Source organism: Trichechus manatus, unplaced genomic scaffold (genome assembly GCF_000243295.1).
Source record: "Trichechus manatus latirostris isolate Lorelei unplaced genomic scaffold, TriManLat1.0 scaffold00064, whole genome shotgun sequence".
Lineage (NCBI taxonomy): Eukaryota > Metazoa > Chordata > Mammalia > Sirenia > Trichechidae > Trichechus > Trichechus manatus.
In genome coordinates, this window is record NW_004444000.1 from 13,478,086 (window position 1) to 13,502,815 (window position 24,730).

The 24,730-nt window shown below is 38.4% G+C and overlaps 1 protein-coding gene across 2 annotated transcripts in view; it reads right to left on the bottom strand.

Annotated features, from left to right (window-relative positions):
• The window catches only part of CHEK1 (checkpoint kinase 1), a 29,204-nt gene extending 5,505 nt beyond the window's left edge, over window positions 1–23,699 (bottom strand). The window contains exons 1-11 of one of the 2 annotated variants that reach the window (XM_004379349.2): window positions 20,758–23,699; window positions 19,952–20,036; window positions 18,427–18,650; window positions 17,153–17,217; window positions 16,988–17,057; window positions 11,909–12,097; window positions 11,237–11,341; window positions 8,183–8,278; window positions 2,770–2,878; window positions 2,413–2,590; window positions 2,014–2,145 (exon numbers count right to left, since the gene is read on the bottom strand). In XM_004379349.2, the coding sequence (XP_004379406.1) occupies window positions 2,014–2,145; window positions 2,413–2,590; window positions 2,770–2,878; window positions 8,183–8,278; window positions 11,237–11,341; window positions 11,909–12,097; window positions 16,988–17,057; window positions 17,153–17,217; window positions 18,427–18,650; window positions 19,952–20,016 (1,233 nt within the window). In that variant the 5' untranslated portion in view covers window positions 20,017–20,036; window positions 20,758–23,699. The remainder of the gene's footprint in view (window positions 1–2,013; window positions 2,146–2,412; window positions 2,591–2,769; window positions 2,879–8,182; window positions 8,279–11,236; window positions 11,342–11,908; window positions 12,098–16,987; window positions 17,058–17,152; window positions 17,218–18,426; window positions 18,651–19,951; window positions 20,037–20,757) is intronic. The other variant, XM_023734084.1, reaches the window with a different exon arrangement.
• Between the last annotated feature and the right edge of the window lie 1,031 nt (window positions 23,700–24,730).

Below are 24,730 nucleotides of genomic sequence, written 5' to 3' on the forward strand. Positions count from 1 at the left end.
ACCACCACCAACTGCTCTGACAGGGATCACAACAGACAGTCCCGGACAGAGATGACAGAAAAATGCAGAACAGAATTCATATTCACAAAAGACCAGACTTACTGGTCTGAGACTGGAGGAATCCCTAAAACTATCGCCCCCGGCCACTCTGCTAACCCAGAACTGAAACCATTTCCAAAGCCCACTTTTCAGACAAAGATCAGGCAGGCATACAAAGCAAAAAATAACACATGTGAGGAATGTGCTTCTTAGTTCAATTAAATATACGAAACCAAATGGGCAACTCCTGTCCAAAAGCAGGACAAAAAGGCAGGAAGGGACAGGAAATGGACACAGGGAACCTGGGGTGGAAAGGGGGAGTGTGCTGTCACATTGTGGGGACTGCAACCAATGTCACAAAACAATACATACATAAATTTTTGAATAAGAAATTAACTTAAGCTGTAAACGTTCACCTAAAACACACTAAAAAGCATTGCCACAAAATCACAGAAACCTTTATTAAACAAAAATATCAAAACATAAAGCTACTGTTTCTTGACCTATCCTCCATCTAGGTCTATACACTTCTGAAGGCGGCATTTCCATCTCTCTAACCCTTCCCAGAAGAATTCTGCTGTCAATTTACACCACGTCAAAAGGGCAGTTTTAGCATCCTCAAGAGACTCAAATCATGTTCCTTTAAATGTTCTTTGAGTTTGGGGAACACAAAGAAGTCTGAAGGGGCAAGATCAGGGCTGTAGTGTGGACGGGGTAAAGGTTTGCAATGAACTTCTCCTAGGACAGCCCTTGCTACCCTTGAAGAATGGGCAGGTGCATTGCGATAATGGGAAAAAATTCCTCAGCACAACTTTCCTGGCCTTTTTCTCACCGATGCCGTTTTCAATTTTGTCAAAACATCTTCATAATAAGCCCCCATGACCGTCCTGTGTTCTCTGAAAAAATCTATCAAGAGTACCCCTTTGGAATCCAAAAAAAACAATTGTCATAAACTTCTGAGCGGTCTTCCCTCTCCTGGCTCCTCTTTGAGATCTTCCTCGCCTTTCTTAAAAAGCTTGATCCATCTAAAAGCTGCGGTTGCATGTGGGGCTGTTTCATGTGGGGTAGTGTTATGGATTAAATTGTGTCCCCTAAAAATGTGTGTCAACTTGGCTAGGCCATGGTTCCTAGTACTGTGTGGTTGTCCACCATTCTGTGATCTGATGTGATTCTGCTATGTGCTGTAAATCCTACCTCTGTGATGTTAATGAGGCAGGATTACAGGCAGTTATGTTAATGAGGCAGGATACAATCTACAGGATTAGGTTGTATCTTCATTCAATCCCTTTTGAGACGTAAGAGAGAATCGCACAGAGAGGAGAGGGACCTCCTACCACCAAGAATGAAGAACCAGGAGGGGAGCGTGTCCTTTGAACCCAGGGTCCCTGCACTGAGAAGCTCCTAAACCGGGGAAGATTGATGACAAGGACCTTCCCCCAAAGCAAACAGAGAGAGAAAGCCTTCCCCTGGAGCTGGCACCCTGAATTTGGACTTCTAGCCTCCTAGGACTGTGAGAAAATAAATTTCTCTGCGTTAAAGTCATCCATTTGTGGTATTGCTGTTACAGCAGCTCTAGATGACTAAGACAGGCAGCATTCACATAAACTTGTTGCAAAGCTTCAATGATTTGGAAAGATGTCCACTTGGGTTTTGTTAAAAATTTGGTATTGGCCCTGACCTCAAAATCATTTTTTTCCATGGCACAAAAAGTTATCCCGTTTTTTGAAGGCACCCTAACGAGATAAAGACAAGTGTATTACTGAGAGAACTCGTCTGCAGCCATCCACTGATCGCAGAGACATGTTTAAACACATTTTGTTTGGAATAAACGCATCCACGTTTGAACTAGAACCCTAGTAGCAATACTTTTTGAGTTACCCTCGTATGTTTAAGATATTCTGATAATGATCGTCTTTACTCAAATATTTAAATTCGTCTTCAGGAAAAGATATAATAAAAATGAATAAAACATACCTGATTCATACAACTCTTCTTCCACTGATAGCCCAACTTCTCACAAGTCTCTTTCAGGCAATGATAAGATTTGTCTGCATCCAGTTTGGTGAAAAATCGTGTCATTCTTTTGACCAAGCGCTGCCAGGGGTTCTACATGTCAAACAGAAGAGAACTGAAGAAAGCCACTCTGACCGAAAGCAGTCGCATCATAGGTATTTAGTCTGAAAATTGTTTTCTGTGATTTATTAAGATTCTTATATATGAAGACCCACTCTAATTCTTTCTTATCCAAAAATTCTGTGTAAAGTACAAACTGTTAACACTAAATTTTAAGATTTCTAAAAGTTTTCTGAAGACTTTAAAACAATATAAAATAAAGGGTTTCCATTCTTTATTTGAAAAATTAAATTCCTTTACCTGTGAGGATCCTGGAGTGCCAAGTAACTGACTATTCAGAAGCATATGGTCAGGACATGTAGGCTGGGAAAAACTGATCCCTTGTACCAGTTTATCAATGTATGAGGGGTTGGTGTCCCATAAAGAAAGACCTGTCCGCGGTTCTGGCTGGGAGCTGGAGTACTTCACGTTTTCTTCACTGAGGCGTTAAGATGGGGGGAAAATACGTTTTAAGTAAAATCCATCAGACCTTTCTTATACCACAGTATCATCCTCACACTGATAAAAATTACATTTGTTAAGAAGAAAATACATACATAGATTATTTTTCATGGGGAATATTACATTCAGCAACTATTCTATCTTTATTGGTCTTACCTAGAAGCACTGTTCAATGGAGAGAAGTCCAGATTGGATTGAATGTGCTTAGAGAATCCACCTGGAGGTTCTGATACCCCTCCTGAAGCGACCTGTGGCCTCCTTGTCCCTGAAAACATAAATACAAATGCTTTCAAGTCTTCTATTCAGGTGTCTTTTTAATTAACCCAACTAGCAACTTGAAGAAGTAACACCACATCTAAATACATTTATGTAACACAAAGCATAAGACATGTAAGTATGCTCTCAATGCAGAGAATCATGGCAAAGCCATAATTTTACTGGCATGAGCCATGGGAACAGAACAATGTTCTATAAAGACTAAAGGACCAGAAATTTTTTAAACAGAAATAATTTATGATAATGGCAGCGAAAATTATGAATTTGTTACATCCAACATTCTTTGCTCTCCTTGAAAAGCTGAAATAAGAATAATCATTATATAGAAAATGATGCCACTATATACATGGCTGGAGCTCTACTGGTATAGTGGTTAGCTCAGGCTGCTAACCAAAAGGTCAACAGTTCAAATCCACCAGCAGCTCCTTGGAAACCCTGTGAGGCAGTTCTACTCTCCTATAGGGCTGCTACGAGTCAGAATGGACTCGACGACAATGGGTTACATTCATGGTTATGGTTTTTATACACACACACACGTATACATATATTTTCATGGTTACTACTACTCTCACCTGGACCGTCAACACTGCTAGTCAATCCTATGTTTCTCTAGTCAGTTTCCTCTCCCTTCCTCCATAATGACTATTTCAAAACTTCTACATTCTTTTCAAACTTCCAAGACCACCAGCACCTCATTACTCTTAGCATATGATAAACCAAACCAAACCAAACCCACTGCCATCGAGTCGATCCCTCATTTCGCGCTGTTGTTAGGTGCCATCGAGTCAGTTCTGACTCATAGCGACCCTATGTATAAAAGAACAAAACACTGCCCGGTCCTGTGTCATCCTCACAATGATTGTTATGCTTCAGCCCATTGTTGCAGCCTCAATCCATCTCACTGAGGGTCTTCTTCTCTTTCGCTGACCCTCTACTTTACCAAGCATAATGTCCTTCTCCAGGAACCGGAGTCTCCTGATGATATGTCCAAAGGACATGAGACAAAGTTTCAAAATCCTTGCTTCTACGGAGCATCATGGCCGTACTTCTTCCAAGACAGATTTGTTCGTTCTTCTGGTAGTCCACGGTATTTACAATACTCTTCGCCAACACCATAATTCAAAGGCATCGATTTTTCTTCGTTCTTCTATATTCATTGTTCAGCTTTCACGTGCATATGAGGCAACTGAAAACACCATGACTTGGTTCAGCCGTACCTTAGTCTTCAAGGTGACATCTTTGCTTTTCAACACTTTAAAGAGGTCTTTTGCAACAGATCTGCCCAGTGCAACACATCATTTGATTTCTTGACTGCGGCTTCCATGGGTGTTGATTGTGGATGCAAGTAAAATGAAATCCTTGACAACTTCAAACTTTTCTCTGTTTATTATGATGCTGCTTATTGGTTTAGTTGTGAGGATTTTTGTTTTATGTTGAGGTGTAATCCATACTGAAGGCTGTGGTCTTTGATCTTCATCATTAAGTGCTACAAGTTTTCTTTGCTTTCAGCAAGCAAGGTTGTGTCATCTACATATCGCAGGTTGTTAATGAGTCTTCTTCCAATCTTGATGCCACATTCTTTTTCATGTAGTCCAGCTTCTCTGATTATTTGCTCAGCATACAGATTGAATAAGTATGGTGAAAGGACATAACACTGATGCACACATTTCCTGACTTTAAACCACATAGTATCCCCTTGTTCTGTTCGAACCACTGCCTCTTGATCTATGTACAGGTTCCTCATAAGCACAATTAAGTGCTCTAGAATTCCCATTCTTTGCAATGTTATCCATAATTTGTTATGATCCACACAGTCGAACGCCTTTGCATAGTCAATAAAACACAGGTAAACATCTTTCTGGTATTCTCTGCTTTCAGCCAGGATCCATCTGACATCAGCAATGATATCTCTTATTTCACATCCTCTTCTGAATTGGGCTTGAATTTCTGGCAGTTCCCTGCCAATGTGCTGCTGTAACCTCTTTTGAATGATCTTCAGCAAAATTTTACTTGCATGTGATATTGATGATATTGCTTGATAATTTCCACATTCAGCTGGATCATCTTTCTTTGGAATGGGCACAAATGCGGATCTCTTCCAGTTGATTGGCCAGGCAGCTGTCTTCCAAATTTCTTGGCATAGACAAGTGAGCACTTCTAGCGCTGCATCTGTTTGTTGAAACATCTCAACTGGTATTCAGTCAACTCTTGGATCCTTGTTTTTGGCCAATGCCTTCAGTGAAGATTAGACTTCTTCATTCAGTACCATCGGTTCTTGATCATATGTTACATCCTGAAATGGTTGAACATCGACCAGTTCTATTTGGTACAGTGAATCCATACCTTACATCTTCCTTTGATGCTTCCTGCATCATTTAATACTTTCCCTGTAGAATCCTTCAATATTGCAACTCGAGACTTGAACTTTTTCTTCAGTTCTTTCAGCTTGAGAAATGCCGAGTGTATTGTTCCCCTTTGATTTTCTAACTCCAGGTCTTTGCACATGTCAATATAATACTTTACTTTGTCTTCTCGAACCACCCTTTGAAATCTTCTGTTCAGCTCTTTTACTTCATCATTTCTTCCTTTTGCTTTAGCTACTCAACATTCTAAGAGTAAGTTTCAGAGTCTCTTTTGACATTCATTTTGGTCTTCTCTTTCTTTCCTGTCTTTTTAATGACCTCTTGCTTTCTTCACGGATGCTGTCCTTGATGTCATCCACCATTTCATACAGAAAATAAAGCCATTAGATAGAAACGCTCTCAATTTTCCACTGCAAAATCTACTAATACACTTGCATTCCTGACCATCCTTTCCTCTTCATATACTTAGTATAAAAGTCCACACCACTCTTAACCTCTTCCTATCAAAAACAACAGAAAAAAATGTAGCAAGGAAGATCTTGTAAAACCAAATATATGATCATGTCACTTCTTGCTTAAAATCTCTCAAAGGTCTCCCCAGTGGCCTTACATTAAAACTCAAAATCCTTAATGTGGCTTCCAAGGCCTTCCTCCACAAGTTGGCCACTATCTACCTCTCCAGTCTCATGTCAAATCTTTCTCCTCCTTCCCTATTCACTCATTTACTCAACAAATATTTACTAAATGCCTAAGATACACTATACACTATGCCTTCCACTGGTGATACAATGGTGAACAAAACAGACGTGCTCCATGCCATACTGGCGTCTTTCAGTTCCACAAATGCACCAAGCTCTCTAAACTCCAAGACTTTGCAAATGCTGCTTCCTCTGCTCAGAATCAGATGTGCCACTCACCTTGTCTGCCTAGCTCCCCTTTAGTCTTCAAATCTTAGGTTTAATGTCAGTTCCTCAGGGAAGCAAGCTTTCCCTGTCCCTTAAGACTTGGTATAGTACCCTGACTTTCCCCCTTATTTACTAACAAAATTATTCTTTATATTTTTTGTTTTCCTATTAGATATCAAAATATCCACCAGGAAAGAGGTCACATCTATCTTGTTTAGTTCATCTGTGATGTTGACTTTGCAAGTACCTTTGCTTTCACGGAGAAAAATACTTTTTTTTTTTTAAATGTATATACCTAATCCAATGTAAATGCTATGTAAATAGTTATGATACAATACTGTATCATTTAGGGAATAATGACAACACAGGAAGCAAACAATGCTCAAACTACAAGTATGAGAGAGACTTAGGGTCTGTGAAATGATGCAATGCCTCTGTATTACTTCACTCACGTGAATTCAGTGCAGTGCTGGGTGTACAGCAAATTCAAGTTTTGCTTTTTGGAATTTTTTTCCAAATATTTTCTATCTGAGAATCTGTGGACACGGAACCAGCAGATATGGAGAGCCGACTCTGTACTCCAGATCCTGGGCAGAATGTTTTCATCATGCATATAAAATGCCTCCCTCCCCTCTTGTACCATCTCAGCAGAAATGTCAGAATGGAAGCTCCATAATTAAGCTGACTATCCTCAACTTTGCTCATGAGTATGCCACTGTCTGCCAAAGGACCCACTCCAAGATAATATCAGAAGTGTTTATTCTGTCTCACAAATTTCTATTATTTCCTCAGTCTTGATCTGCCTCTGATGCATTAGATCTGGAAACTTCTAACAAGGGTCTTTTTCATAGTAATTCAAAGTCATAACTACACACACACACACAGATTGTAGGTAGAGCTTCTCTCTTCTTTTTCAATAAGCCTGCATGACACTGGACACAAGAAAAGTTCCAGACCAAAGCACTTCTTTAAATTGTCTTCCTTGGTAATCATTCATAGGTGCTGGTCACCACACCGTCACAGGTGCTATCAGTGCTGAAAGTCTGTTTAGTTGATCACCTTCAGTTCACTCCACCGTATGTACTGGGGGCCTCATAATCACTCATTTCTCTTCCTTGAAATGTTCTGCACCTAATGTCATGTTTTCTTATCCAAATTTTTGATGACTGTGTCAAAAATTAAACATTCCAAATAATGACCATTATTCACAAAGGGGAAGAAGCCTTGATATACTCTACACAATAAATGTACCTTACTCTGTTTTCCATCATCTGTGAGGTATGAACATTATGGATAGAGAGGTGGTGCTGACACCACTTGTTTTTCATATTTTTCACTGTTAATTTAGTCTTTAGTGGTCAGAAACGTACCCAGAACCGATGGACACAACATACTAAACCTTCCAAACGTATAAATGGCATCTTATTAGTTAACAACTCGCAGAAAATCTTGTTGATTTTTGTTTGCTCGTTTGTTTTTTTTAACTTAGTAACAGAATCATTAGGGAAACGTCTTTTCCAAGGCTGCCTGAGAAGCCTGTCAAAGACATTTTATGATTTTGGTTTTACTGTTAAAGGTGTGATGCACTTTACAGTACAAATATCTAATTGTTTTTATATCTTAGGTTTTCAAAATGACTGCATTTTGCATGGAAGACTCAGCCTGAGTCAATGCTTGTTGTTTAAATTTCCTTAAAATACCAAGAAAACACTGTTGGCACTGATTCTCATCTACTCATAAAACAGATGTGCACATGCATATCTTTTTATCTCTATTTTATATACTTTTTTTTAAATTGTACTTTAGATGAAGGTTTACAGAACAAACTAGCTTCTCATTAAACAATTAGTACATGTATTGTTTTGTGACATTGGTTACCAACCCCATGACATGTCAACACCCTCCCCTTCTCGACCTTGGGTTCCCTATTACCAGATTTCCTGTCCACTCCTGCCTTCTAGTCCATGTCCCTGGGTTGGTGTGCTCATTTAATCTCATTAATACTTGGTATTTTAAGGAGGTTACCTTTCTTGAGTGGTTTGTTGTACCATCTGTCTTTTTTGATGTCTGGGATGGTAATCCTTACAGATGGATTCTCAACTAGGATTTTATGCAGCAGAGCTGAAAAAAAAAATTAAGACAACTTTTACAAAAGAGTCATGCAAATTAGATGGGCATGTCATCAGGAAAGACCAATCCCGAGAAAGAACATCATTGTTTGGTAAAGTAGAAGGTCAGCAAAAAGGAAGGAAAATCTCAGTGAGATGGAGTGCGACACTAACAACAATGGGCTCAAACATCACGAAGATGGAGCAGGACTGGGCAATGTTTCCTTCTGTTATACACAAGGTTCCACGAGTCAGAGCTGACTCAGCAGCAGCTAACAACTACAACAATGTGTTTGTGGAAGCGACACATTTTCTATCGGCCTCCTTATGTCCAAATACTATTTCTAGAGAAGGAAAAGAATAAAACTATATTTTTGCTTTAATTTCATGCAGTTCTTCTTTGACGCTATCTATATCTTAGAATATTCCTCACAGTTCTGATTCTCAATTGTTTGCAAATAAGAAGAATGATAGATAACCAGGGGGAAATGTTTCTCCCACCAGACAATATTCACAAAAAAGTACAAAAGTCTCTTATCCATTTTTAATACCAAATTTCACTGCTCCAACGTCATGCTAAGTCTCCAAACAATTTTAAAGCTATTTTGCATTTTTAGTTTTATTGTGGCAAAATATATATATCAAATTTTATATATTTTATATATATATATATATATATACATATATATGTGTGTAAAACATCAAATTTTGCATTTTAACCATTTCTAACGATTAGGTCAACTCAGTGGCAACAACAACAATCAGGTGGCATTAATTACATTCCCAAAGGTCTACAACCTTCACCACTATATATTTCCAAAACTTTTATATCAGCCAAACAGAAACTCTGTATCCATTAAGCAGTAATTTCCCATTCCCCCTTCCACCAGCCTGTTAACCTCTGATCTGCTCTCTATGAATTTGCCTATTCTAGATACTTCATGGAAGTAGAATCATGTATTTGTCCTTTTGTGTCTGGCTTATTTCACTTAGCACGTTTTCAAGGCTCATCCATGTCATAGCGTGTATCAGAACTTCATTTCTCTTGATGACTGAATAATATTCCATTGTATGTATGTACATTTTCTTTATCCATCATCTGTTGGTGGACACGTGGGTTGCTTCCACCTTTTGGCTATTGTGAATACTGCTTTAATAACTATTGGTGTGCGAGTACCTGTTTGAGTCCCTGCTTTTTGAGTCTTTTGGGATATACCCAGAAGTGGAACTGCTAGATTACATGGTAATTCTGTATTTAACTTTTTGAGAAAATACCAAACTGTTTTCCACAGTGGCTGCACCATCTTACATTACTACCAGCAACGGATGAGGGTGCCAATATCTACACGTCCTCTCCAATACTTGTTATTTTCCACTCGCTCTTTCTTTTTGTTTTTTAAAACTAGCCATCCTAGTGCTATGAAGTGGTATCTCACTGTGGTTTTGATTTCCACTTCTCTAATGACTAACTATGCTGATCATTTTTTCATGCGCTTATTGGCCATTTCTTTTTTGGAGAAATGACTATTCAAATCTTTTGCTAATTTTTTCTTTAGGTTGTTTATCTTTTGGTTGTTGAGTATAATAACATTTTAAGGAACAGTAATATAATCAGTCATCACTCTAAGGTATTGCAATTATCTTGATAAAGAATTCATACATCTCCCAACACCAAAATTATTTTCTAATGGACCAAAGATTTACATGTAAAAATAAAGCCATAAAAATACTAAATGAAAACACAGGGCTTTTAAAAAACATAACACTAGGGGTAGAAAAGGCCTTTCTAAACATGACAAGAGGGACAGAAACCACAAGGACAAGATTGATAGATTTGAATAAGTAAAAATATTCCAATTTCTGCATGTCTAAAAAGTATATACAAAATGAAAATAAATGACAAATGGAAAATATTTGTAACAAATGTAATGTATTTAAAAAAAAACACTAAATACAAAGTAATAAGAAAAACAATAAAAGTCTTTGCCAAAAGTGGGCAAAATAGACAATTCACAAAAATACATAAAAGATACACAACTGTACTGGTTCTCCATTTAAAAATAATAATAATAAAAAGTAATAATGGACACACAACACGATGAACATAATCAGTGTCACTGAATGTATATGTAAAAACTGTTAGATTGGCAAATGTTTTGTTATTATCTGTTTTTAACCACAATTTTTTTTAAAAGTACATTTTTTTTAAATAGGTCTGTTAGATTAGCCACAAAAAAAATGTGTGTGCGTGTATGTGTGTGTGGGTGTGTGTGTGTGTATGTGTGATGTGAATGTGATGAAGTGGTAAAAACTTTCTGAAAAACAATTTGGCAAAAATAAACCAAAATAATTAAAAATTACATATACCACTGACCTTGCATTCTACTTCTGGGATTTTATCTTAAAGTAAATAATTTAAGGACATGTGCAAAGATTAAGTCACATGGATGCTCATCGTTATCTCCTTTATAACAGTGAAATATTAGAAAAACTCTAAATCTCCAAGAAAGTGAGTTAGATGAGTATGTACTAAGACATATCTATATAGCAGAACACCATTACAGTCTTCAAAAACAATTACAGAGACCTACAGTTGTAGTCATGGAAAAATGTTCACAAAGCATTAAGACAAAAAACAAGTTACAAAGTGGCATATGTAGTACGATCCCATTTTTTATAAAAACACATATATATGTATATAACAAGTATATATGTCTAGAATGTACGATTGGACAAAGTCTGGAAGCACATCTCAAAATATTAAAAGAAGCTATTTCTGAGTGCTGAGATTATAGGGGTGGTTTTTTCTTATATTTAATTTATATTTTCTAATTTATCTACAAGGAACATGGATTATTTATGTGAAGTTTTTTAAAAGTTAAAAAGAAAAACAAAATATGAAAAATATTCAGATAGTACTAGATTTCATTATCCAAGAAATCAGTACTTTCAATCAAGATAACCCAGTTACCTAGAGGAGCGGAATCAATTTTTTTCCAAGGGTTGAGGTATGTTTTTTTTTCTTTCCAATCAGAATATTCCTGACAACTGTCACTGGGCTGGTCCCATGGCAATTCTATAAAAGAAAAAAAAGTCCCAGTTTTCTAAGTGTTCATATCATTATACAGTAAAGATTTTGAGCCAGGGGGAAATTTCCTCCAATTAATATGATTTCAGTAAGAATGACAACTCACAGAAACTTAAGAGGCGCTCAAGAGGAATGAAACGCCTTCTGCCCTAATTTTTCCAAAAGTATTGACGTGAATCTTACAGAAACTTTTCATATAATAGCTATAAAAACCAAACCCATTGCCGCCGAGTCCATTCCAACTCACAGCGACCCTAGAGGTCAGAGTAGAACTGCCCCAGACAGTTTCTAAGGAGCAGCTGGTGGATTCAAACTGCTAACCAATTTTTAGCAGCAGAGCTCTTAAACACTGTGTGACCAGCGCTCCATAATAGCTATACATACCTCGTTGTAAAAAATGTTTGGGGTTAAAAGTTTTAAATTAGTTATAAATAACAGTTACTATTAAAAACTATTATATAAATACAGATTTTCTTATTTTATTTCACTGACTTTGATACAACAAATCTGACTCTCCGTAGGATAGGAGTTTTATCACGATTAAATAGCTCTCACCTCCAGCCAACATTGCAGTAAGGACTATTCCACAAGACCAAACATCAACAGGTTCTGCGTGAAATTCTTTTCTCTTCAGAAGTTCTGGAGCAACATAAGGTAAAGTCCCACACATCTTGTTCAGTAAACGCTCACGATTATTATGCCGAAACACCGTTGCCAAGCCAAAGTCAGAGATTTTGAGGTTATCTAAACCAAAGAAAAGAAGTATGGCACCAGTAAAAATGTTTTGTAAAGAGATACACTGAAAGGACTTGAGTTTTATTGGAAAAATCACTGATGTTACTTAAGATCTGCAGAACTCTTCCACCTCAAAATAAACAAAAGGAAAACCAGCAAAGATGTTACCGCATATGCTAAAACCTGAAAAAGGTTTCATTCTCTTCCATTAACTTAGAGAGAAACCAGTGAACACGAAACAGTTGGGACCAGGTTAAAGAAAGATGCTGGAGTCAAAAACGGCTGTCCTCCTGGAAAAGAGCAACTTCAGACTTGGGCTGAGAGGAGAGCTAAGCCCGGCCCAGGTGTGCACAGGGCAAGGAGGAGACATCAATGGTCTACTCAGCAGCACACCAGCTGGCAGAGAGAAAATATGTAAAGCCACCCCAAACTAAACAACCACAGACCACTAGAACTTCTTGTCAAAGTGGCTAAGTCAAAAAAAGGAGGAGGAACCCCATACAAAGAGCAAATCAGAAGAGCAAACGTCGGCACTAACCTCCCATTTTCAACACAAACTTGCAGGCAGGACTTTCAACTTAACTTACACTTACTGAATATCCACTATAACTGACAGGCACTGTGCTAGTCAACGAGGTAGATACATCGGGGAAAAAGACTGATGATAAATAAGTGTTGCAAAGGTGATGAAAACATACTGTTAGAGGATCTTATAGCAAGTGACTCCAACCTAGCCTTAGAATTCGGGAAAAGCCCTATATAACCAGAGGTGTCAATCGCTATCTTTTTAGAGGGTAATCTGGTAACAGATGTCCAAATGTGAAATTCTCACAGTCTCTGAACTAGCAATTCCACTTCTAGGAACGTATCTACAGAAATACTTCCACCAATTCACAAATATAAGGATATTCATAGCAATCTTATTTATAAATAAATGTTCATCAATAAAAAATGGTTAAATTTTATAGTACATCTTTATAATGAAAACCATGTAGGTAGTAGTTTTTAAAAAAAAAAAATGTATTGACATGAAATAGGTTATAACTGGAAGGATAACAGCCAGTGGGATAATGATTATTTATTATAATTATGACTGAATTTTTGTAATTGGGCCTGTGCAGATATTTATAAAAGTCATCCTTGCTTTTATTTATTTTTTTGGTTAGGGACAAATTAGATGCCCAAAAATAGAGGGCTGATTCTTTAAAAATCAACAACACCCATATATTATGTAAGCCACTAATGATCTTTACCTATATTTGACTTGGAAGTGGCTACTGTGACTATCCTTTTAATATATGACAAAATCTTGACAAACTATTGAGATTATAAATTCCAAGTTATTACTGGCTGAGACTGGAGGATTTCCCAAAACTACTGCCCTGAGATACTCTTTAAACCTTGAACTGAAACTAGCTTGAGGTCATCTTTCAGCTAAATAACAGACTGGTTCACAAAATAAAGAATATCACCCGAGTACTGTGCTCCTTTAAAAAATCATCTGTATGAGATCAAAAGGTGAACAATTACTTTAAAACAAAGACAACAAGGTAAGGAGGCAGGGAAACTAGATTAATGGAAACAGAACAACCAGAGCAGAAATAATGAGAATGTTCATGCCTTGAAGAATATAACGAATGTCACTGGACAACTTGTGTATAAATTGCCGAATGGGAAACTAAACTGCTGTGTAAACCTTCACCAAAAACACAATTATTTAAAAAACAAAAAAAGAGTTTCAAGTTATTTATAAGTAGTTATTATTACTTAAAATACTAATGATGACCATAGTGTTTCTTAGATTTTGTTGTTACATTATGTCTGCAATGTAATAGTTAGGTTAGAGAATTGCATATAATAAATTCCAAATTTAGGAGCTTGGTTACCTCTGAGAAAAAGAAAGGAGAATACATTTTTGGAAGAATACACAGAAAAATTCCAATTATATTGGTAATGTTTTATTTATTTTTAATTATTAAATGCTGAGTAAAAACAAAAGAATATTTATATACTGTATAAGATATAGAGTAACAACAGCATCAACATCCACTCACCTGAACATCATATAATCATACTACATGAATTCGTCTGCAACTTCCTTTTTTGGCTCACATCACTATATTCCTAAAATTCATCCATGTTGTTACTTCTATTTAGATATAAATCGTCTATTTCATAACTTATAGGTTCTATTGTTGATAGACATTTGGGTTGTTTCCAGTTTTTTGCTATTATATATAGCACTGCTGTGAACATTCTTATAGGTATATAATGCTTTCATTTTTAAGCCAGATGGGCACATAGGTGTTTATTATATTTTATTGTTTAAGTTTATTATATTATGTATTATATATTTTATATAAATTTTTGTGTGCCTAAATTTTTTTTAAGTTTTAAATAAAGACTTTTATGCTGCATAAATACAATTTAAGAGGATAAAAAAATAAAAGCCACACACAACATGCATACTGTGATCCAACTGACGTTATATTTTATATGATAACAGCTACTATTTTTTCAGTATCAACTATGTGCCAGGCAGATACCGTAAGAACATACATAAACATATATTCCATTTATATGAAGTTCCAAATATGCAAAACCAGCTATACCGTTTAGGGATATAAACATGGAAGCAATCCCACAGAGAAGTAAGGTCACAATAAAACAACATTCAGAATGGTAGTTACTTGCACATACTCATCCTTACAGCTCTAAGTAGATTCCATTATCCCTATTTTATAAATGAGGGACATGAGGGATTGAGAAGTTAAGCAATCTACCCAAGGCCACAGACCTAGTACCAGATGGTCTAAATTAAATCTAGGTTCAAATGACTCCAAAGTTCAAGGTCTTACCATTATACTATACTACCTCCCCTATTCAGAGACATGCAATCCATCTTTTCCGTTTTTGAATAACTTGAATCCTGCATTTAATGAAAAATGACTTAATTTGTAGAAGAGGAAGGAAAGGAACTGAGTGTGATATCATCAAGGCTATAAACACTCAAAAAGTAGCGGAAATCACATGAAAGCTGGAAGCACAAAGAATTCTCACAGCTTGTGCTCTCATTTCTCAGGATTCATCAATGGACTGTCTGCAGTTAATTTTTTCCCAAAGACCAAATTTCCTAAATATGTAAAATTTTTCTATGTGTCTTAAATAGAACAACTTGCTTAAGGCTAAATAACCAAAGGAGGATCTTAGGTAGTTAAGTGAGTGAAAAAACCAAACCCATTGCCATCAAGTTGATTCAACTCATAGCTACCCTGCAGTATACAGTAGAACTGCCCCATAGGGTTTCAAAGGAGCAGCTGGTGGATTCGAACCAGCGACCTTTCTTTTGGTTAGCAGCCGAGCACTTAACCATTGTGCCACCCATTAGGTAAGGAGATGGTTTAATAAAAGGATATCTGTAAAGGTATTCACGAAAATATTAACAGTGGTTAACTGGATGGTGGGTTTGGGGGGAGTTTTTTATTTTCTTCTTTATACATTTAATCTTTCTGCATGATTATCTTTTATTTTATTAAGATAAAAAGAGCAATATTTTTACTTCATGAACAAAATTATTCATATCCCAGATATTTACATCTCTATTAAATAAGCTGGCTTTCCTTAATTTACCCCCTATGTGAAGGTTAATTACATAACTCAGGAAGAGGTCAAAAGGAAAATGATAAACAAATGCACCATTAGTACGTATGGTGACAATGTAGATGACAATACTTCCAGAAACACTACCTCAGAGTTGGATAAGATCTTAAAAGTACTTTGGTCCAAGTAGCCAAACAATGTTTAAATTCCCTTTATAATATTCCTGATAATGAACCCAGTCTTTGAGTCTAATGTTATAAAAGTCACTACATTCCAAAGCAACCTATTCTATTTTTGGACAGATCCATTAATAGGATCATCTCTGTACTGATCCAAGTTGCTTCCAGACAGTTTCACCACATGTTCTGAAGAACAGTACTGGCAAATTATCAAGTTCCCCTGAGTTCCTTCAACTGCTCCTTACCTGAGACAGTCTGTAGCCTCTCCATCGTTCTGATCACTCTGCTATAAAGGTACTTTAATGATCTACCTGCCTTCTACAGTGTGGCCTCACCAGAGGAGTGCTGGATTGCTATCTCCCTCATTCTGGATAGTATCACTTTAGTTTTTTAATGACCAATTCACACTGGTGACTAACATTAAGTTTGCTGCCTACTAAAAGTCTTTCTCACCTGTTTTGCCGCCAAGGACATACCATTCAACTGTAACTGTTTGATTCGTTTAATCCAAATACTGGACTTAATATTTTTCCCTATTAGAAAACAACTTGTTGGATTTAACCTACTTCCCTAATCTGCTATGATTCATTCATTCAACAAACATTTACTGAAAGCTTTCTATTTGCCATTTCTAGGGCTGAGAAAACGTCATTAAACGAAACAGACAAGAACCTCTACCTCATGCAGCTGATATTCTGTCATCTTTTTGATCCTGATTCTATAAGCTACCACTTTACTACCCATCCCTCTCAGTTTTATGACATCCATAAACTATAACTAATCTCCTTGCATCTTCATCCAAGTCATACATAAAAATGAGTGCTTAGGACAAGGCTGAGGTCCACGGTATTCCAATGGAAACTTCCCCACTAATGAATTGTTTAAGATTCGTCTTATAGTTATTCACCTGAGCTACACTTGCATCTAGGTCAGAGTTCTCTATCTTGTCCACAACTATGTCATGAAGACCCTGTCAAATTCAAATACACTGAATCTCCCAAATTTCCTTGCCTTTTCAGATTTTTTCCCCTGAAATTATACTAATGAAAAAGCCTCAATTCTGCTTTGTATGGCTGTATTAATATAATTTAAGTAGCAGTGAAAAAAATGTCTAACTTACCCCTTTCATCCAATAGGAGATTTTCTGGCTTAATATCCCTGTGGGTTATTCCAATACCATGCAGATAAACCTAAGGGGAAGCAAAGGGGGAAACACACCGGAATTTGGTAACATACTTCGTTTGTACTAATTTTAAGTGAAAGGGAAAGCATCAACTGTACCTACCACCCCTGCCATTAGCTGATGGAAGAACCTCTGAGCGTCTTGTTCAGGCATGCCTATGTCTGGCTCTGTAAGAATTAATTATGAAACTTAGTTTCCTGGATAAATATAATCACGAACCACAGAGTCAACTCTTAATTTTAAGCATATATGTTTGCCATCATACTTTAGCAAACAGAAGCTTATGTCAGCAATTAAAAGACTCAGAAATCCACTTACACAGATGGTACTTAATAACTCACATTTTTCCCATCTGCAAAATGGTGAAAATGAACTAACATATCATAGGGAAATTGCAAAAAAGTAACAAATTAAGAATGTAAGCCACAGCTTATTCTTACAATAGCCCTGATTTACTTGGTATCCGTCAACTTCTCCCCTAATTTCTTCTAAATGATATACCAGCATTTTTCTCACTCCCAAAACATAATTGTCAAAGGGCAAGCCTGGGCAAATCGAAGCCAATTTCACTAAAAATTGAATAACAGATTTGAACTTCATACAATCTCTTACACTACAAAGCCATGAATGCCTGTGAAATTCCTTGAGGAAATAACGTTTTACCAAGAAATATTCTGTTGTCAGTTACCTTTTTAATATTTGGATCTCCCTCATTAACCCTTGATTTCTTTTATCCTCAACTCTTTTCTGAGATATATATTGTAGCTTCCAGTGACTGGTTTTTAACTGTTAACACAATAGCTTTAAATAACAAATTTAGATTCTAGAAAACACGTATTATATACTTCTCAGTGCTCTGTAGCATCAATCCTCTGAATCAAAACAGAACACTGAAGTACTAAACAATTTATATTTTAAATATCCTATAAAATTCTCAATTATTTCACTTAAGCAAACAAAGAAATATAACAACATGCTATTCTTTTGGATCTGTAAATGTATGCAATGATTTCATGTAGCTAGAATGTTTGCAAAGAAAAAATTATGCAGGCAAACATTGCATTGCAATTATGATATTTCATCATGAAACTACAGTTTATCATTTTTTAACTCAATAAAACAGCAATCCCAATCCAAACCACACATATAACTTGGGAAAAAAAGTTTTCTTTGAGTGACTCTATATATGTTTTTATGTGTTGATTCAAGTTGCAAAAAGAAAATTTACTCCAATTTCACTATTGCATAAGCAATTCTGAACAGTCAATGACCCAATATCAGACCCAAGACGAAAACACAAATTTAGAAACTTGTTGAATAGAATAATTATCTTAAATCTTTAGAATACTGACTTGGAACACTTTTTTCTTCCATACCTATTCTATCGAAAAGTTCTCCCCCACTACAGTACTCCAGAAAGAGATACTGGATATTGCCTTCTCTCCTATGGCCATAGAATTTCACTACATTCTCATGGTTTAACATTTTATTGATACAGATCTCTTTCTTAATATTTTCTGGACAGTCTATGGCACGCTTCATGTCCACAATCTTCACTGCAACTGCTTCTTCAGTTCTTCTATTCACAGCAAGTTGAACTCTAAAAAGGAAAAAGAAGAGTTATAATACTCCAGACATTTGAATTCTGTTTCTTTTAGAACTTCAAAATTTAAACATGACTCAATCCAAAACCATTTCACCTTTATTACTTTCTCCACCAAAAAGAAAGCAGGGAAATGATTTCTGCCACGTTCTCAGCAGATACTACTCCTTTCTGAAATGGGAAGTATGACAGCTAACGCTCCGAAGAAGTCACTATGCTGTCTACACAAGTCATTTAATAAATGCTTGATTCAATAAACTAAATCTGGATAATAGCAAGTCTAGCCCACATCACCTATATACACGTTCTATTCACTTAATTTTAGTTGTCACTAAAATTATATAACATTTATTAATCCCACAGTACATGCCTGTGACGACTGTTCTAAGCACCTATGGGGTAGGTATTATTACTGCCACCTTACAGATGAGGAAAATAGAGGCACAAAAACACATTAAGAAACCTGCTTAAGATCACAAAATAAGAACCTTAAATACATACTGCTAAGTAAAAGAAGTCAATCTGAAAAAGCTACATACTGTATGATTCCAAATATATTACATTCTGGAAAAGGCAAAACTATAAGAGACAATGAAAAGTTCCATGGTGTGGTGGGGGGCATGAACAGGTGGAGCACATGGCAGTGTTAGGGCAGTGAAACCATTCTGTATAATACTGTAATGGTGGACACGTGACACTGTCAAAACCCACAGGACTGTACAACACAGAGTGAACCCAATGTGAGCTAGGGACTTTAGTTAATAATAAAGTATCAATACTGGCTCCTCAGTTGTAACAATGTAGCACAGGAACGCATGTTAATCGGAGAAACAGTGTGCAGGGGGGGAGAGGGTAAATGGCAACTCCGTGCACTTTCTGCACAATGTTTCTGTAAACCTAAAACTACTCTAAAAAAAGTCTACTAAAAAAATAATTATAAAGCATGTGCTACATCGAGGATTTGAAACCAGGTAATCTGTCTCCAAAGTCTGTTCATTTGCTCATTTAACCACTATGCTTAAACAAAAGGAAGGAATTCACGGGAAACGAAACAATGATCTCACAGGTCTCTTCCAGTTCTTTACAAAGAAAGCGTAAAGACATAAAGAAAAAAGTATTAATCCTTACAAAAGATTTTGCAGCTTCAGTTGCCAAAAGTTTTGGATTTCAAATGCACCTATCTGTTCTCTAAAGCGCCACTGTATTAGGATAAAGAACTCCAAGACAAGGAATATGTACTCAGACGACAGACAGAAAGCTTAAGCAAGTGCACAGGTGGTAAAAGGACTCGAACTCACTCTCCATAGGCACCTTCTCCCAGGGTTTGCACCAAGTCCCAGTCTTCCACAAAGGGCACTGCCATGACTCCACTAAGTAGCTGGGCTGTAAAAGGCAGGATCCCAGAAAAGACCAGGGGTGAGTGCACGCTTCCACCACCTGCGAAGCCACTGAGTTCTGCCTGATTCCCCAACATAATACCAGCTCTTGGTTTCTCCTTACATCTCATGCAGGTTGTATGCAAGTCTTTAAATCACAAGCAAGTTTCCCACACTTAGGCATTGGTTGTGTAAATCAGTTCCACCCTTACGCAATCCGAAGGTTAGAATTCCGCCACTTTGAGGCCCCAGAGGAAACCTAATGGCTGTGTTGAGAGGCGGAGGGATGGGGTCAGGGAGAGGGCAAATGCTTTGTGGCGAATGAGTAAGGGGGTGATGGAGTGAGGGGAACAGAGCCCAGGGTGCGAGCCAGCGGCGGGAAAAAGAACCCCCCCTTGCTCAGTTTCCATTCCCACCCCCACCCTGTCCGAAGGGTCGGGAGGAGCCCGGGGCGGGGCCAAACCACCCCAAGAAGCGGAAGGAAGGGCTGGGACACAGGCGCGCGGCCCCCAAACCGCTGGCGTTCCCAACCAGCAGAATGGGGCTCTCCCCCGGCCTCCTCTCAACCGGGACCCCCCGGTACCACACTCCGCCGCCCGGATGCAACCCCTTCGCGCGCGGGAGTCTCTCCTATCCCCGTCGCCCCTCACCGTACCCCGCCTCACGAGTGGAGACCCCGAACACCGCCTCCAGACTCCTTTCCCACCCTACCGGCCGCCCCTCCTCACCAGGCTGTCCTGTCCCCGCCACCACAGGAATCCAAATGCAGCACTTTTCCCGCCAAAACCTGCTGGCGTCACACTGTCGCAAAGGCGCGCGCCGCGTGCCGTAAAGGAAGGCCGCGCGCTCCCTGTCGCGCTGCTCTCAGGTTGGCGGCTCAGGGGAGCGCAAGCGGCGTCACTGCCCTCTCGGCTGGAGCCGGTCGGACCTGGCTGACTTTGGAGTCGGGAGAGGCCCTGGTGGAGAGGTTTCAGAGCTGCTGACGGCATCCGTGTGACCCGATCTCCGGGCGCTGATGGGAAATGCGCACCTGCGGTGTGAACGTGCGCAGGCCGCCCCGGGCGCTCCTAGGCGGAGCCGGGGCCGCGGCCGGGGCCTCCGGGAGGGGGTTCTGGGCCGGAGAGGCCGGACAGACGCCTGTCAACGACCAGCCGGCGACCCCGATACCCTGGCCAGCTGCCGGACGGGACCGTGGGGAGCCTGCTCGGTCACGACCCCTGAGCGCTTTGTGAATCTTACACCCTGCGGCTCAGACAGCGCTGGAGCTGGGCAGCTAGGGAGAGCTGTTGAGAAGGGCTGATGGGGGCAGTGACACGAGCATTGTGGGAACAGGAAGCATCTGTCGAAAACGTAGTTTGAGGCAGTGTCACGATAAACAGTTTTGCCTTGTCTGTGAACAGGTTCCAAACAAGACCTAAGTTCAGCCCAGCCTTTTTGAAGGAAGAGCATCTGCATAGCTTAGTTGTACCCCGTTTCTCATCCTTCATGTGTAAGAAACAGGCAGGTAGAAGCCAAAAAGCCCTCATTTTACAGCGCGAATGAAAAAAAGTAGAGTAACCAGTTGAAGTGTCAATTCGGGACAAAGGGACTTGCTTGAGAACCAAAACCAACAGTCTGGAAAAGCTGAAATGGGTATTCCCCCTTGACGGCACACTAGTGTGGAAACTGAAGGCACAGGCAGGATCACTTCCATTATATTCTCCAGCCCCCAAAACTGGGCCACGTACACTTAGCAGAACTAGCTACTGATTACGATACAAGGCATAGAGTAAAATATGCTACACCAAAAATGCGCATACCTGTTTTAAAGAAGCAACGTCAGGGATAAAAATCAAGAACAGACCGCTTCAAAACACGTATGCGTCAAGTTTTAACCATGCCATCACAGTTAGGACTTCATGTAATAAAGCAAGTTTTCCGGGTCGTTGACCCCCTTTTCTCTAGTTTCCTCACTGTGCTGCAAACAATAGGAAGAAAGAGGAGGACCTACACACAGCTCCGTCTATGAATGGAATTAAGATTCTATTTTTTTGCCTGAAAAACTAAAGTAAACAGATGTCAGGCAGAACACCAGTTAAAGATAGCATATGGGAGAATGAATGTACCCAGAGCCTTTGCTCCCTTGCAAAACCTTAACTGAAATAATAGTAAAGGGTACATTTTTAAAAGGCAATGACCAGCAATAAGAAACTTTGAGAAAATTTTGGAAAATGAAAAGCCTTTAGATGAAAAGTAATTTAGCTGACAGAGAGCTGAGTCCCAGAGCCAGCAATGGGAAAGCAAGCGACTTGACTGACATCCCACAACTCCCAAAAGGCTCAGGGATTGTTGACACCAGGAAACTATGTGGAGGTGAAAGTGGGGCTGAAAAGAGGGAATGCTGAAAGACTGTATAAGAAACAAATAGACCCCCGGATGCTCTCCCTCCTCCAAGGAACCGCCCCACTCAAAAGCTGGTAGGACTTGAGAGACTAAAGAGATGGCATCTAAATTGAGGTGCATCAGACACCATTAAAGGCTTGGGTACCTTACTGAAAACAGGTTTATGAAATTTAAGTTTATACACTGAAAGATGAGACTCTTCGGGCTGCCTTCCTCACTCTCTTCCCAGAAAATGGGTAGCCTGGCTTATATCCTTGACTTAGAGGATACACCAGCTTTTCAGGGGAATCTTCTGTATGTAACAGAAAAGGATTAAAGAATGTGTTCCCCATTGTAATGGCCCAGTCAGAGTGAAGCCCACATTCAATAAGCTTCCCCATACCCCCACTCTTCAAAAGATCTTCCAATCGGTTTTTCAGGGTCCCACTCTTAAAAAAGAGCAGACAGCCAAGAATTTGAGAAAGCTTTTAATATGAAAGATGTCAAAACAAAGGAATATTCCATCAAAAAATGTCTTAGACATTAAAAATATGATAGCAGAAAAAAGGAAAACTCTTAAGTAGATAAGTTAGAAAATAAACGGGAGGAAATCTCCCACAAGGACAAAGAGAAGACAGTAAACAGGAGAGTAAATGGACTATCAGGAAATTAACCAGGAAGCCTAACATCCAAACAACTGTTGTTTTCAGAAAGAGAACGGGGATTGGAGGAATCCACAAACAACTCACGGAAAATTCCCAGAACTGGAAAATTTGACTTTCCATATTGAAAAGTCCAAAGTAACCAGCACAATGGATGGCCCTCTCCAAAATAAGTTATTGGGAAAATTTAGAACATTACAAAAAGAAGATCCTAGGACGTCTGGGGTGGGAGGGGATGAACACATACAAAAAATTAAGAACCAGAATAGCACTGTATTCCTTAATAACATTTGGAAGATAGAAAACAATAAGCTGATGCCTTCAAAATAATTCTAAGGAAAAATTATTCCCAACCTGTAAGTCTATACCCAGTCAAACTATTACTCAAATATGAGGAAGAGACATGCAAGATCTCTAAAATTTATCACACACACACACACACACACACACAAGCAGTCCAACAAAAAAACAGAAACAAAAACATAGCCCAATATAATAGTGAAGGGATACACCAAGACAAGAGGGCTGCAGCAACGTAGAGAGTAAACCAGCCCAAACTGGAACGTACCAAAAGAGAAGGCAACTTTAGAAATGAATTAGGTAATGTGTCCGAATGTAGTAAAAGGAGGCTGGCACAAATTAAGGGTTTGGGGATGAATGTGTGACAAGCACAAAAAGCAAAAAAAAAAAAAAAAAAAAAGCAGTTATTAACTAAAGAAAAAAAAAGTTATGCAGGAAAAGTAGTATACAACATGGCCTAGTTACAAATAGTCACAAGGTAAAAATGAAATACTGATCTAACCGAAATTATGATATAGCTACAACAGAACTTTGGGAAGATGGTAAGACTATGTATGTGAAAATGAACGAAACCCTCAATTCCATACCAGAAAGTCCACAGATAATGCCTAAGCTTGAAAAACCAAGAAGTAGCAAAATAAAGCATGTAAAGCAAAATAAATAAGAATTGGCAAAGAGTTGAAAGTGGTTTCCACTGGGGAGTGGAAAGCATAGTGTTGCTTTTTAGAATTATTTGATTTTTTTTTAACACTAGCTTCAATGAAAAGTAAAAATTTTAAAGATAGCTTCTTGTACCTAGAAAGTGATAAAACTGAAACATAATAGCAACAGCTATTGTAACAAGGGTTATTCCATTTATACTACAGAGAACAGATCACTAATGACCTCTAACTAGTATAACGCATAGTGGTAGATAAAACCCAGGGTAACCTCTTCTACTAGGAAGGAATTCTGTGTAAAGTAAAAGAACTGCCCCATAGGGTTTCCAAGGAGTGCCTGGTAGATTCGAACTACCAACCCTTTGGTTAGCAGCCGTACTCTTAACCACTACGCCACCAGGGTTTCCATAGTTATGTATAGTAAATCAAATCTTATATCAAATCTAAATCTCAGCCACAGCACTTGGTATATAAATTGGTTTGGAAGGCCAAGTTTTCCGGGTATACCAGTATTCCCAAGCATACTCTTTGAAAGTATGCAATTCCTCCTGTTTTCTTAAACAGGAAACACTGAGCAGTTACCTTATGTATTTTTCATGCCTTAGGATTTGCATACATCAGTGACATGTCTTATGTTGTAGAATACATACATCCTCCTGCACTGGTGAGCATGAGGCTGTTTGTCCTGACATTAAATATACACAGGATCACTGTACTTT